Here is a 13,635-nt window from a genome sequence, read left to right on the forward strand (position 1 = left end):
ATTCAATTGGTAATTGAAAAAAAAAATAACTTAAACAACAAAATTCAATCACAACGTACGTATATTTGGCTAATTAAATTGGAGGGATCGTGATAGTTAGAACCAAGCTTTAGAGACTAATGCAATCACATTATTCAGAGATAAGGTCTACCACCATCAAGAACTTGTACTCAACTGGAATAGACCATTTTCTTCCTACTTTCCTCTTCCAACCAATATTATAAGATACATGGTGTACTATACGAAGAAAAATAAAAAAGCAATGGCAATCTGAACTATTTTATTTTGGTAACTAATGGAAATCTAAGCTATTTTCCATTCGTGGGCATCCTACAGACAAATTAATTATAAGCTCAAGTACGACTTCCATTAATTTTATCCGACATACCTGAATGAAGTGATCCAAAGCAACCACTCAAATTAAATGCAAACCCCCATCATTGTCGTACATTAACTCCAAGGTAGGAGGACCTGTCCAAAATTAAGGGAAAAAAAATGTAAATAATTAGGACGAATAGCTAAAGTACACATTTTCTCCTATACCAAACTATCAATATTTGGTGCATTTCAACCATGCTAGCCTATTATTAATGAGTTGTTTTTATACCCCTAAAAATATGGTAGAGGACCTTAACAACAACGGAATAGCTACAAATCACATGAAGTGCCCACTACTAACGTGAGAGAGAGAGATGGGTTTACTACCTCTTCTTTTTCTTCATGTACCCACTGCTAGACCCCATAGCTTATAATTTTTAGCACTTCTTTCAAGCATGCTATTCCTTAATTTTTACTAAGGTAATATAAAAAGTCGTTGAATTATACCTAATGGAGGTTGATTCCACGCTTGATTTGAGTTTCTAACAGGATACTTTCTTATACTATCCTCTTTTATTAGCCTCTTTTATCATTTCTCTATTGATTCTAGAAAAAATACACCTCTATAAGACTAATGCTGGAGCAACTACACAGAAAAATTACAACTTTCTTACCCGTGAGACACCTCTTTTTACCCGAATTTCATAAAGATCTGAGCCCTAACATGATACTTTATAATATCATTAATGTGGTTAAGCTATAACTGGACCATGTGTGTGTTACCATCTACTTTATCATATGCGGCACAAAAGCTACTTTAAGCTACAAATGGAAGTACTTTAGAGTCACAGTTTACTTGCATGTCAGAGCCATAATTTGAAAATAGATGATTGCAGAATCATAGAGACCAACTGATTCAAGTGGTTTTCTAGAGTTTAGTTCGTTGAGCAAGCGTCTCACTTCCTAATAAATAATATTAGCTAAAGATTAGGTGTGTATCTCAATCAATAAAAAAAAATAAGAACGTCCAACTGAATAGGCTAATTAAGAAGACAACGCGTGGAATATATATAATTGGGACAGAGAAAAATTAAAGTTAATCACCCCCAAGTATAATGGATTAATAATCCATGTGAAGAACTTTTCAATTGAACATCATTGATACCAAACAAACTGATGATTAAACACAAATAATAAGACCAAACATTGATCTAGAGTGTATATACATAAAGACTAAACAAACTGATGACTAAACACATTAGCTTTTGGAGTGTTTTTTAGCTGACGTCCTATCAAATGCATATTCTTAAAGCATTTGAAAATATACATCAATGTATGGTAAGTGGTAATATATCTTATATAGTCATTACGGAGAAGCGAACATACATCTCTGTCTATATTTTGATTTTCTTATAGAAAAGAAAGTAATAGGCGAGCAGACTTTGCAGTGGAAGTGGCTATATTTTCTTGCAAACTCCAAGAATAAGACAATAGTATTGACTTAGTTGTTGGTTTCTTCTAATTGACAATGAAGTAATAATTGTGAAAATAACAATGATTTATTTTTGTAATACATATATGAAGCATTAAGTAGGTGTCTACTCGGGGTTATTATTTCCCGTTTGTCCACTGTCGTGGTTGGGTACTTGGGGATTTTTGACATTGCTCCTGAATGTATTATGTTGAGGAAATGGACTTTAGCTTACTTGATAGATAGGGTTAGGTTATGATAAGTGCACCTTATTGAGTGATGCATGTCTTGAGGAAGCTCTTGGCTTAAGCATAGTATTAAAAAGAGATCAACACAATAGGTTGTTAACATTAAATTCTCAATTCCACAAACAATGAGGAAGCAATTCCATTGGAGTTAAGAAAGTTGAAGCTAACCATAACACACCTTTTCGCGACAATCAAGTGGTGATAATCTCGCGAAAAAGCATTTGGTGCCGAATTGAATCTCCGATAAAACAAAAACTGATAGAAACACACAAAGAGTCAAATTAATAAGTAAAAATTGAAATTTACAGCAAAGGATCGCATAGAACCACAATATATGATAAAAGAACAATGTGATATAATAATTAGGGCCATTAGCCATACATGGATGATCAACTACTTTAGAGAGAGTGTCATTAGTGAAGCACCGAAAAAAAAAAGTTTAACTTAAAAGCTTTTATTGTTATGTTCGTAGTGGAAGTATCAGTTACAATTGGCCATGGAAAGTAGTCGATCAGCCTACATTTATGGGAGCTTTTTAAACACTCAAACATGGCGGAGACAGACTTTTTATTAAGAGGTCATGTGAAAATCCATTCCATATACCTATACTAAATTTTAAAAAATACCCAAGAAAAAAAAATAACTTCATCTATCTGTGTTTTTTCTAACTCGAATATTTAAATAGCTTCCTTAACCAACAACTCAAATTCACTGAGCTAACCACAACAACATAAATCCATAGCTTCCCAAGGATACTTTGATTGTTGGTATTGCAGTTAATATCTGACATAATAATGCCGCAACTCGTCTATAATAGATATCCTTTTATAGCAAAGAAATAACCAAAAAACATACCTTGGATCCAATCTCTTAGGCTGTAAGGTGCTTAGGGTTCATATGCCAATGCCATCTTGTCAGAGAAACCAAAATGGTAAAATATGTCATCAACCTTATTAAATTGTTGACTGTGAAGTTATACAACTACCAAATTCAGTGGGAAAAAAAATATATTGGGCACTCTTTCTATATATAAAGAAAAAATATTAAATTACTGTTTCACGCAAAGCAGAGGGATTGCTTGTCCCAAGGGTTGTCTTGAAGTGTTCATTCATAACAGCCATGGAGTTGAGAATTTCAGCATCAATTGAATCATCTTCCAAGTGAATCACATCCATCTTTTCTATAATACATTGAAGTGCAGATTCAGTGCAAAGAGCAGCGAGTCCTATCAATAAAACCAAAATGGTAAAATATGGCAACCTTATTAAATTGCTAACTGTGAAGTTATACAACTGCCAAATTCAGTGGGAAAAAAAATGTATTAGGAACTCTTTATATATATAAAGAACAAATATGAAATTACTGTTTCACGCAAAGCAGAGGGATTGCTTGTCCCAAGGGTTGTCTTGAAGTGTTCATTCGTCACAGCCATGGAGTTGAGAATTTCAGCATCAATTGAATCATCTTCCAAGTCAATCACATCCATCTTTTCTCTAATGCATTGAAGTGCAGATTCAGTGCAAAGAGCAGCGAGATCTGCCCCGACATACCCATGAGTATCCTTTGAAATCCTTTCTAAATCAACCTGTTTGTTGAGGAAAATGAAATTAACTAAACAGTAAAGTGTATAGTATCTAGCAGAGAACGAAAGCTAGGTGGCTGACTTACGTCCTTAGAGAGCTTCATGTTCTTTGTGTGAATGCGGAGAACCTCCAGACGTCCAATTTCATCTGGAACACCAATATCAATTTCCCTATCAAACCTCCCAAACCTTCTCAATGCAGGATCAATGTTGTTTGGTCGATTAGTCGCACCCATAACAATAACATGTGCTCGGGATTTTAATCCATCCATAAGCGTCAACAGCTGAGAAACAATCCTCCTTTCAACTTCTCCATTTGTCTTCTCTCTTTTGGGAGCTATTTAGTCTATCTCATCAATGAAAATTATTGATGGTGCATTCTTCTCAGCTTCCTCGAATGCCTTTCTCAGATTACTCTCACTCTCTCCAGCCAACTTGGACATAATCTCAGGGCCATTGATGCAAAAAAAAAGAAGGCACCAATTTCATTTGCAACAGCTCTAGCAATCAATGTCTTTCCAGAACCTGGTGGGCCATAAAGTAAAATACCCTTCGGGGGCTTGGCACCGATTGACTTAAAAAGCTGGGGATGAATATTTGGGGTTTGATGATGGGTTTTTTAGGTTTTTGCACGGGTTTCTTTTGACGTGTTCGAGAAGAACCGATCATTCAAACCCCCTTTCTTTCTTTTTTGGTAGAAGTGACGAAGGTTTTGAACGGGGAAGAAAGGTTATTTTATGGCGACCGAATTGTTTTTTTTTTTGGGTTTAGGTGTTTAATGTAAAACTCGATTTTTCTCTCCTGATTTCTCGTAATCCCCCTATCGACGTGGACACCCTTAATGAGCTCTAAAAGGGACTGCTATTAGTGGACACCCTCGATGAGCTCTCTGCTGGGATCTTGTACCAGCAATGATCTCTGATGGGCCAAGACTAATACCGCTTCAGTTCTTCACCGGTTGAGTTGGCGTCACTTCCTACTTTCCCCTCTGTGATCTCACACCAGAAGCGATCTCCGATGGCCCAAGACTAATGCCCCTTCTATTCTTTCCTGATGGAATTGGAGTAATTTCATATTTCCTTTGCAATCTAGCACCACCCGCAGTGATCTCCAAAGGCCCGATACTCACCGTCCTTTTTTTTTTTTTTTTTTTCTGCCGATACACCAAAAAGATAAGTCATAAAAATAATAATAATTGATTACCTTCACTTCCTCATAAAGCTTCTTCTCCCAAGCTAAAAGCCTTTCCAGTGTTGAACAGTGACTCTTTAACCCTCCTGATTCATCAATCGACGCTGCGTCGAGCCGATACTTAATTGCCAATGGTGGCTTTGATGTCCAACTTGAACTCAAATAACTCAACACACTACTTGAATGATAAATAGTTTCTGCCCAAACCAAAATAACAAATAAAAATTAACTAAAAATTTGGACTAATTAAAAATTTAAACTAAAATTATCTTACTCTTTAACTGTCGAAAACTTTGATCAAGCTAAGCACACCCCGTTTCAAGTAAATCACAAATAGATTCACTAGCAGAAGCAGCTTTATCAAAATACTCTTTAATAGCAGCAGCAATTTCAGCTAGATCTCTATGTCTTACAACCATCTTCATATCATTATCAGTCACTTCACTCCCAGCATTCCAACTAACAGATGGCCCACTTTCATCAAACTTCTCCGGCCTCGACTCTCTATCCCCATCCTCATCCTCATCATCATTCCCTGTTTCTTCAGTATATGATGAAGTAGTACTACTATAATGATCATCCCATTCACTACAATGTACTTCTTCTCGTTGTTCTTCGTCCAAATGATGATGGGCTTGTTTTGAATGATGAGTTTCATTCTTATTGGGTCGTTGGAAGAATTCAGAATCTGGTGGTGAAGGTGGGTAGAAATTTTCCCAGTTCCAAGCTGAAGAAGATTGTGAAGGTGTAGTATCATAAGTAGTAGACAGTTTTGAATGTTGTTTAAACTTTTGAGGTGGTGGAGTTGAAGAAAGGCTAGATTGTGAAAGAATGTGAGGGAGTTTAGAAGAATGAATAGTGGGTGATGAGAAAAAAGAAGGCGGAACAGAGAATCTCAAGGATTGTTTGCTTTTTTTTTTGGGAACTAACAGTCGTGGGTTTTTTAGGCGGGTTTCCATGGAGTTTTTTTCTCCATTGTTTACGTAATCCCTCTCCTGATTTCTCGTGAGTAAAATAGGGTACTTAAAATTTGCTGATGTGGACACCCTCAGAGACCAGGAAAAGGGACTGCTATTATATATATAAAGATGCTAACCTCCTCCTCCAATGGATGAGTAACTTCCCAACATACATACACCACAAAGCTACACTACAGGCTGCCCCTCTCTTCCCAAATTGTCCATATCCATATTCATAAAAGGTCCTCATTGAGAGTATGGACAATATAAGAACCTATCATCTCTAGAACTCCAGAATTCGTTTCAATCCACATTCCCATATTCCTTCCAAGTGTCAAACTAACAGTTCACACTCGCGGAACTCCAGTTACGTGTACATGTCAAAGCTTTCGCTGCTGGTCTAGACTCTAGACTACCTTTTTCAGCGGTAGTTTTCTCAATGGCAAAGAAGCGGATTGCCCAAGACACGCAAAGGCAGAACGATGATCGGGGTTGATAGCAAGCTTAGCATTGATAAAGAGAAGGATATCATACTTGATAGATTCCAATCTAGTAAAGGTCTAAGAACAATTATGCCAAAACATTCAACGACAGCCATAGCAGAGTAAACCAATGTTGGTTAGAAGATCCTAGGACAACCATCATACTAAAGAATATCAAACATGGCAATGTCAATTGTCAACCCTTTATAGAAGAAAGATGTTCCCAAAATATTAACATATTTCCATTTGTGTGTTTATCCAGCAACGATAGACTTCTTCCTTGTGCATATGTTCTCAAAAAACAGGGGTAATAAGTTTGGTGGTTTAAGAAGAAGACAACATTATATTGATCCGTTCTCATCTATCTACAATCCAAGTCTTATATTATATTTATACAAACTATTATCATCTGTTAATGTGGTATAACAATTATGGGATTCGCAACATGAGTTACACTTGGCCACTCTAGAGCTAAGTCCAATGATCACTTTGCAAAAGATTTTCCGAGTGTAATATGTGAAGTCGGTGTGACAGTGTAAGCTAAGTGCAGTGCACTATGCCCAAGGACATCCAATGGAAGTATCAAGTAAAAAAAAAAAAAAAAAAAAAAACTAGTCTTTACCCCCCCCCCCCCAAAATACCATTTTGCTTTGAGTTGATTTGTGTTCCCCTGGGAAACAGCTCGTTGTTCGATGATACCCGAACACAGAATCTAGATTGTTATAGTCATTCATCAGTTACAAAATCGTTAATTTTTCCAGTAGAATGTTTAGCAACTGTAGAAAAAATCCTTCATCAATAGTTTCATGCTAGGAAAGAGAAGGTATGGATAAAGTTTTTGGAGTTTATTGTAGTGAAGTTTCAAAGTCCAATATTGTTTGGACTTAGAAATTGGACTTCAAAAGGAACGGAGCTAACGGGTGTGAATTGGAAATTTGTTAATGGAGATTACCAACTGTATGTAGGTCATATACGTTAGAACATATTCCACGTAGTGGATCTAACCAACTATATATTCATGATACTTGGATGGAGAAGGAAATATAACTAAGTAATTGATAATCGAATCAAAATCTTGACAACAAACGCATGATAAGATACTAAAATTAAGAAACAACGTAGTAAAAAGAAAATAAAGAGGTGGTACCTTTGTGCCAAACTCCTCGATAGAACAAGTCTTAATTCTCAGTGGTGTTTGATTCGAGTTCGCTAAAATATACAAACAATACAACAGTAGAAATTATTTATTAGTTAGCAATGGCATCTCACCCCAGCCCGTTGAGGTATTGTTCATTGAAGTTTTCTTACTTTGCTGAATAAGAGATCGTATTCATGAAAAACAGAGTGACCTAGAGATTCTTTTGGTGTTTGAGAAGTTTTAAAAAATGCAAAGGTTTTTTTTTGGGTAAATTGGCGAAGGGTTTGAGAGGGTTTTAATAATTGAGTTTTTCCACTAAGAAAACAGAAACACGTAGTCATCATTTTCTTGTAGGAGAGTGTCACCTAAGACAACCACTGTCCACATCAGATGTAGTCTGCTTTAATATAGAGAAAAGTGATTTATAGATATAGATATATTGATAATATAAATATCTGACAGTTCAAAAGTGATTTTCGCAGAGCCCATGGGTTTTACGAACCAAAACAAACAACAATGCTATTACAACTGGCGCAATAACAAAATACTGTAATGGAACAAATATAGCCGCCCACTGAAAATTCCTCAGAGTCAATCAAATCGCAACTTCTTATGTATCTCTTCCTTCCCTGCACGAAGAATTATAAGAAACATAAGTAAATTAACAGTTTAGTTGGCTAATAAAATTGTAAAAGGAATTGATAAAAAGAATGGCCAACTGACTATCAATCATAGGTGAAAATTCAATTCATATCATTGTTTGTCTTCTCCTTTTCTTATTATTTACCCAACTGACCAAGTAGATAAGGCCTATTATATAAGCCGAAAACAATTTAGCCATATTGCTCCAACTAGGATGAGTCTGCATACAGATGACCACTTTCCGTTATTAGGACTTGGACGTCCAATCCGTCCATCAAAAACATAAGGTACCCAAAATATATACAACTTCCCAGTTCATGGAAAGATATACCAACTCGGGACATATGCACTTTGTAAAGCAAAAGTTTGTCAGATCCTCAAAATTAGAACCCACCACTTCAAAGTAGAAATACCGCAGGTGCCGACTAGCAAAGTCGGTAAAATCTTTGGGTGATGATACCAGAGGCCTGGGCCTCGAACCCCGCCAACATCAAAGAGTTACTGATCTCATTTAAAACAGACTTACCAATCAAAAAAAAAAAATAATGTAGAAATACTGACTTTAATGCCACCTTGCCAGAGTTCCAAGTGGACCAAAAATATTCAAAACTCAACCATATTTACATAGGAGAATGACATTCATTACTCCAGTGACCCCACCCACCCCCTCCCCCCAAGATAAAATTCCAAAATTTGAAGCAAAATTAGTTTAGATCCAGAAATCAGTAAAATTGTACTTACAAACGAGTTAGAAGTCAGGTGTGTGTAGGTTAGCTGGGCAGACTGTAGTATGGGATACTGATAGGTTGGAAACTGAAGAATCTCTTACAAGTGCCTTCAATTTTCTGTTTCGCGTGTTCCTTTGGATATGGTTATAAGTTGGTTTTACAAATGTATATCAGTGTGTTGCTGGTGGTGATAAAGAACAACTGTGGTCGAATTGGAAGATGGTTGAGGCTACTACAATCATCCCTCATGCATAGGCGGGGATTTTAACGCCACCAGAGTACCAGACACATTGGTGAAAATCGAGGAAGTGGCCGTCTAAATAGAAACATGAGTTCTTACAAGTAATTTGCTAGTAATTTTGGTTTTATGGATGTCAGTCTTTGGAAGGTGCTCATTTTACTTACTATGACCATAAGGTTCAAGCACGTACCAAAGAGGTGACAAGTTTTTGGTTTCTAACTGAATTAAGAAGTTTGGTAGCGATGAAGATGGTTTTAGGAATGATGTCATTAGCGAAAAATATTCAACCATCCACAAGTTAAAGCCTTAAAGGAATCAAGGGTCTAAATTATTTGTTAGGTCCAGATATGATTATATTAACTCAGTCCACTGGATGGCATTCTTGGACTCTTGGTGAGACAACAAATCACTACCCATATATACCAACTACGTAGTTTAGACAAATTAAATTGAAACTTTACAACACAATACACATGATAATAAAACTGTTTAGATGTTTAGTTCCCCATGGGATATGTAAAATTTTGCATAACAGTGTATAAGTTCCTGGGACTCTCCACTCATAACAAATTGGGTTTGATTGAAACTTCCAGATTTAATATGGTGTCAAACGGGCTATTTAGTTTGGCCCAAAGGGCTTGTTGTTTACTCCACACGTGACCCAAATATGTTTGTTCACGTGTGAGGCTCAAGTAACGCCACACGTGAGGGGCGTGTTGAGATGTTTAGTCCCACATTCCATAAAGCTATCAAAGTATATAAATTCCTAGGCCTGTTAACTCATAACCAATTGGTTTTGAGTTAGATGTCCATAATATATATATATATAGTCTGGATTTTAGAAATATATACTTATTTTAAGTTAAAATAAATATATATTTCTAAAATCCAGACTATATATATATATATATTAAATAAGTGCGTAAGTAAAACTTCACATAAAAAATGAATTCAAACCAAATTTTTTGTGGCTATGATCTACTCACCATAAACATCATCTCTATAAAATTTCAACTCATTTGGAAATCTCTAACCTAGGAAAAAAATTATTGCAAAAACACTATTTTCTAGACCGATAGATTTCGTTAGATTTCTTTATAAATATGACAACAATTTTTATCTAGGTTAGAAGTTTCCAAATGAACTAAAATTTTGTGGAGATGGTCTTTATGGTGAGTGGATGATATGCACAAAAATTTGGGTTTGAATTCATTTTCTAGGTAAAGTTTTACTTAAAATAAATATGTACTTTTAAGATTCGGAATGTATATATATATATGGTTAGTAGATCATATCCACAAACTATTAGCACTTAGCTCATCTTGTAGGGATAGAGCCACTCCCATTAGAGCTAAGTGCTAATAGTTTGTGGATATGATCTACTAACTATATATATAGGGGAGAGATAGAGTCACTCCCATTAGAGCCACTCCCAAAACGTACAAAGCTATATCTCATCTACAAGTTGAATTAAGGCCTGATATTTTGTAAATATGATCTCCCCACTATGAATAACATGCCCACCAAATTTCGACTCATTCAAATATATCTAACCTAATCAAATGTTATTATAAGATCGAAAAATTCTGAACCGTTAGATAAATGTTCAAAATTGAACACTAGTTTTCGCAAGATTGGACATATCCAAATAGGATGAAATTTTGTGGGCATGCTATCCATTGTGAGAAGACCATATCCACAAAAATGGGGTCTTAATTCAATTTGTAAGTTGATGGAGTGGCTCGGGAGTGGCTCTATCCCTCCCCCCATATATATACATTTGATTGCACATACTACAAACCAACACTCGACTGAAGCATGTTAAGTAAGAAAGCAAGGACTAGATTCAAAGAAAAGTAAAGGTTAAAACATGTGTTGGATATATATATGGTTAGTAGATCATATCCACAAACTATTAGCACTTAGCTCATCTTGTAAGGGTGTAGTATAAACAAGATGGTAAATGTAACTCTTTCAGATATATATATATATATATATATATATATATATATATATATATATATATATATATATATATATATATTCTATTGCACATACTACAAACCAACATAGTTAAGAAAAAGAATTTGAAGCATGTTAAGTAAGAAAGCAAGGACTAGGTTCAAAGAAAAGTAAAGGTTAAAGCATGTGTTGGCTCACCAGCTATTTCTTTTAGGGGTGCACATAGAGGAGTCAGGTTGACTGAGAAAGGAAAAACAAAAGACTGGCCGCTGCTGATGACAATGTCTTCCCTTACTCTACAAATTATCTCCAATCTCTTCGTGCTCGGATCGTAACAAAATAACTCCCCAAGGCTACCAGCAAAAAGAATATCTGAAGTTGGATGAAATGCAAAGACTGAAAACCACGGCGAATCAAATGCCAATGATGGATGTTCGTAGCAGTAGTCGAGGGAGATAGTGTGCTTCACGACCCATTCTTTGGTGTCACCTCTCTGAACGAGCATCCAAACACTCATATTTGAGTGTTTATCGGACCAAGAATAATGGAGAATACCCTGAGACACCCCTAAACACCCAATAAGATTACCTGCTACCACGATATCCGGAAGTTTGATTGCTCGAGAATCTATCTGTTGTAAACCAATTATCAACAAATGTCCAGACATGGATAGCTTATAGAGCAATCCATCTAAAAAAACATAACGCAGGGACCAAAAGGAATTGGTGACACAAGGATCCAAATTTAGATTATATACCGACCACTTGCGAGTAGCTTGAGAGTAAATATTTAATCTTGGATATGAGCCTGATATATGTACAATTTTGAAGTGAGGATCAAAGCACAAAGCACCATCCAAAGGGACATGACTTTGAGGTGAATTAGGGATAGCAATATACTGCTCAGTGGAAGGGTTACAGACATAAAACTGCATAGAAGATCGATCAAAGAAGAGGAGCATTCCGTTGCAACAATCGAGGAAACTATTTGGAGAAGGATCAAAAGGTAACCTTCTACCAAGACAAGATTCTACCAAAGAGGCATTTGGCAATCCTACCTTTTCACCTAAAGAATTTATGCAAGCAAAACTCCAAGGACCTTTTTCGATTTGAAGGTCAGAGAAAATCCCGAGAGTGTTGAAAAGCAAACCGTACACAGGAGATGATGTTATCTTTGGAATACATATACTAGAAATCACGTTGTGCCATAACCTAGATACAGATTGGCAACCAATCATATGCTTTATAGGCAATTTGGTTATGATCTCCGCCAATATATAGTCATCTAAGTCAGTGATCCTAGTAATGGATGAAGAAGAAATTGTGGGTTTATGTTTCTTTAATGTGAACATCTAAGAAAGATCTCTTTAGACGAACGAAGTCTGTACCTGCATATACATTCAAACAGTCCTATCAGTGAAAGCCAATATGAGTCAATAATACCAAAATACATGTATCCAAGACCAAAACTATAACCATTTGTGTGTGCATGTGTGTGTGGAAGGTGACGTTGACAAATCTCAGTGACATCCCTAGAAAAAAGTGGGCTTACATAATGAGGACACAATCTCGCTACCATGCATATCGTGTCCATGAAAAAAATACTTCATTTTGATATGCCAGCCTCGTCAAAAGTTGCATTTCATTTTACGACTTACTTAGAACTATTGAGAGAGAGAGCGTACAGCGTAAGAAGCTGCAGTGTGCTGAGATTTGTATGTGGGAGCTAGAGCAGGATTACGATAGCATTGACGGAGATTATTTTTTAGCAACACCTTTGGCCAGACTAATAAATAATTAACTAACTAGTAGACCGCAACACACCAAATGAAGAAGAAGTTCCTGAAAAATGAAACTGTAAAACCATTGGGGCGATGGCATTGACGAATTATTATAGGATAATGAATGGATCGCCAATTGTATTCACCAAACTAGATTGTTACATTAACACGGTGATAGAGGTGAAATACAAGGGAGCATTGTAAGAAATAAAACGTGAACGCACTCGTTCCAGCTGTTTTAAAGCGACGAAACGAACATAAACAAAGCCTCTACACTCAAATTTGAACTAAGAGACACTTCCCCACTACTTGTTTCTCCTATCAGATTAATCCAAACCAATAAAAATCGAAAAATTCAGCTAATGAAACCATAATTTTTTTTACTTTCCCAATTAAAAAAATAAAACACGAAAGAGTTAATCTTTTTCAATTAAAGTTTAATTCTAAGAAAACCCAATAATAAATAAACAGAGGAAGTAATTCTAACCTTATTGAACGAAACCGAATATCAGCACTCCGGAATCATCATACATACAAAATAAATAAATAAAAGGAAAGTAATTTTGTTTGGGTTTCTAAATGGAAAACGGATTTACATTTTGGTGTGAAATTTGAACTCGGTTTCCTCTTTCTTTTTTATAACCAACACATGTCCTGCCAAAATAGGTGTCGGTAGTAATGCTACAATACAATACTGGCTAATGGAACGACATATATCGCAGATGTGTGAAACAACTCGATTTTTTGATAAAAACACCAACATGTTTTTTTTTTTCTATTTCTATTAAGGCTAAATCTACCGTGCGCGAGATGTACTGAAACTAATGGTGCGCGCGTTTTCTAGCCACACATTTGCGAGGGTAGAACCGGAACAAACCGGGTGAACAAGTCAA

The 13,635-nt window shown here is 36.0% G+C and overlaps 2 protein-coding genes and 1 long non-coding RNA gene across 3 annotated transcripts; all 3 read right to left on the reverse strand.

Annotated features, from left to right (window-relative positions):
* Window positions 1-386: 386 nt before the first annotated feature.
* LOC147480199 (uncharacterized) lies at window positions 387-2,996 on the reverse strand. The gene is made up of 3 exons (XR_015206356.1): window positions 2,893-2,996; window positions 2,216-2,292; window positions 387-471 (listed from the first exon to the last, which is right to left on the reverse strand). It is a non-coding gene; the product is annotated as an uncharacterized LOC147480199 (long non-coding RNA).
* A 277-nt stretch (window positions 2,997-3,273) lies between these two features.
* Window positions 3,274-4,025, reverse strand: LOC147480200 (cell division control protein 48 homolog A-like). The gene is made up of 2 exons (XM_086580895.1): window positions 3,706-4,025; window positions 3,274-3,622 (listed from the first exon to the last, which is right to left on the reverse strand). Exons 1-2 carry the CDS (start codon window positions 3,889-3,891, stop codon window positions 3,359-3,361), a joined length of 450 nt encoding a protein of 149 aa, XP_086437021.1. The 5' UTR covers window positions 3,892-4,025; the 3' UTR covers window positions 3,274-3,358.
* A 3,772-nt stretch (window positions 4,026-7,797) lies between these two features.
* Window positions 7,798-13,411, reverse strand: LOC147480201 (F-box protein At5g49610-like). Its single transcript, XM_086580706.1, has 3 exons — window positions 13,230-13,411; window positions 11,161-12,349; window positions 7,798-8,018 (listed from the first exon to the last, which is right to left on the reverse strand). The coding sequence occupies exons 2-3, from the start codon at window positions 12,311-12,313 to the stop codon at window positions 7,981-7,983; spliced, it is 1,191 nt and encodes a 396-aa protein (XP_086436832.1). The 5' UTR covers window positions 12,314-12,349; window positions 13,230-13,411; the 3' UTR covers window positions 7,798-7,980.
* Between the last annotated feature and the right edge of the window lie 224 nt (window positions 13,412-13,635).

This window comes from Coptis chinensis, chromosome 8 (assembly GCF_015680905.1).
Source record: "Coptis chinensis isolate HL-2020 chromosome 8, ASM1568090v1, whole genome shotgun sequence".
In the NCBI taxonomy this organism is placed as follows: Eukaryota; Viridiplantae; Streptophyta; class Magnoliopsida; order Ranunculales; family Ranunculaceae; genus Coptis; species Coptis chinensis.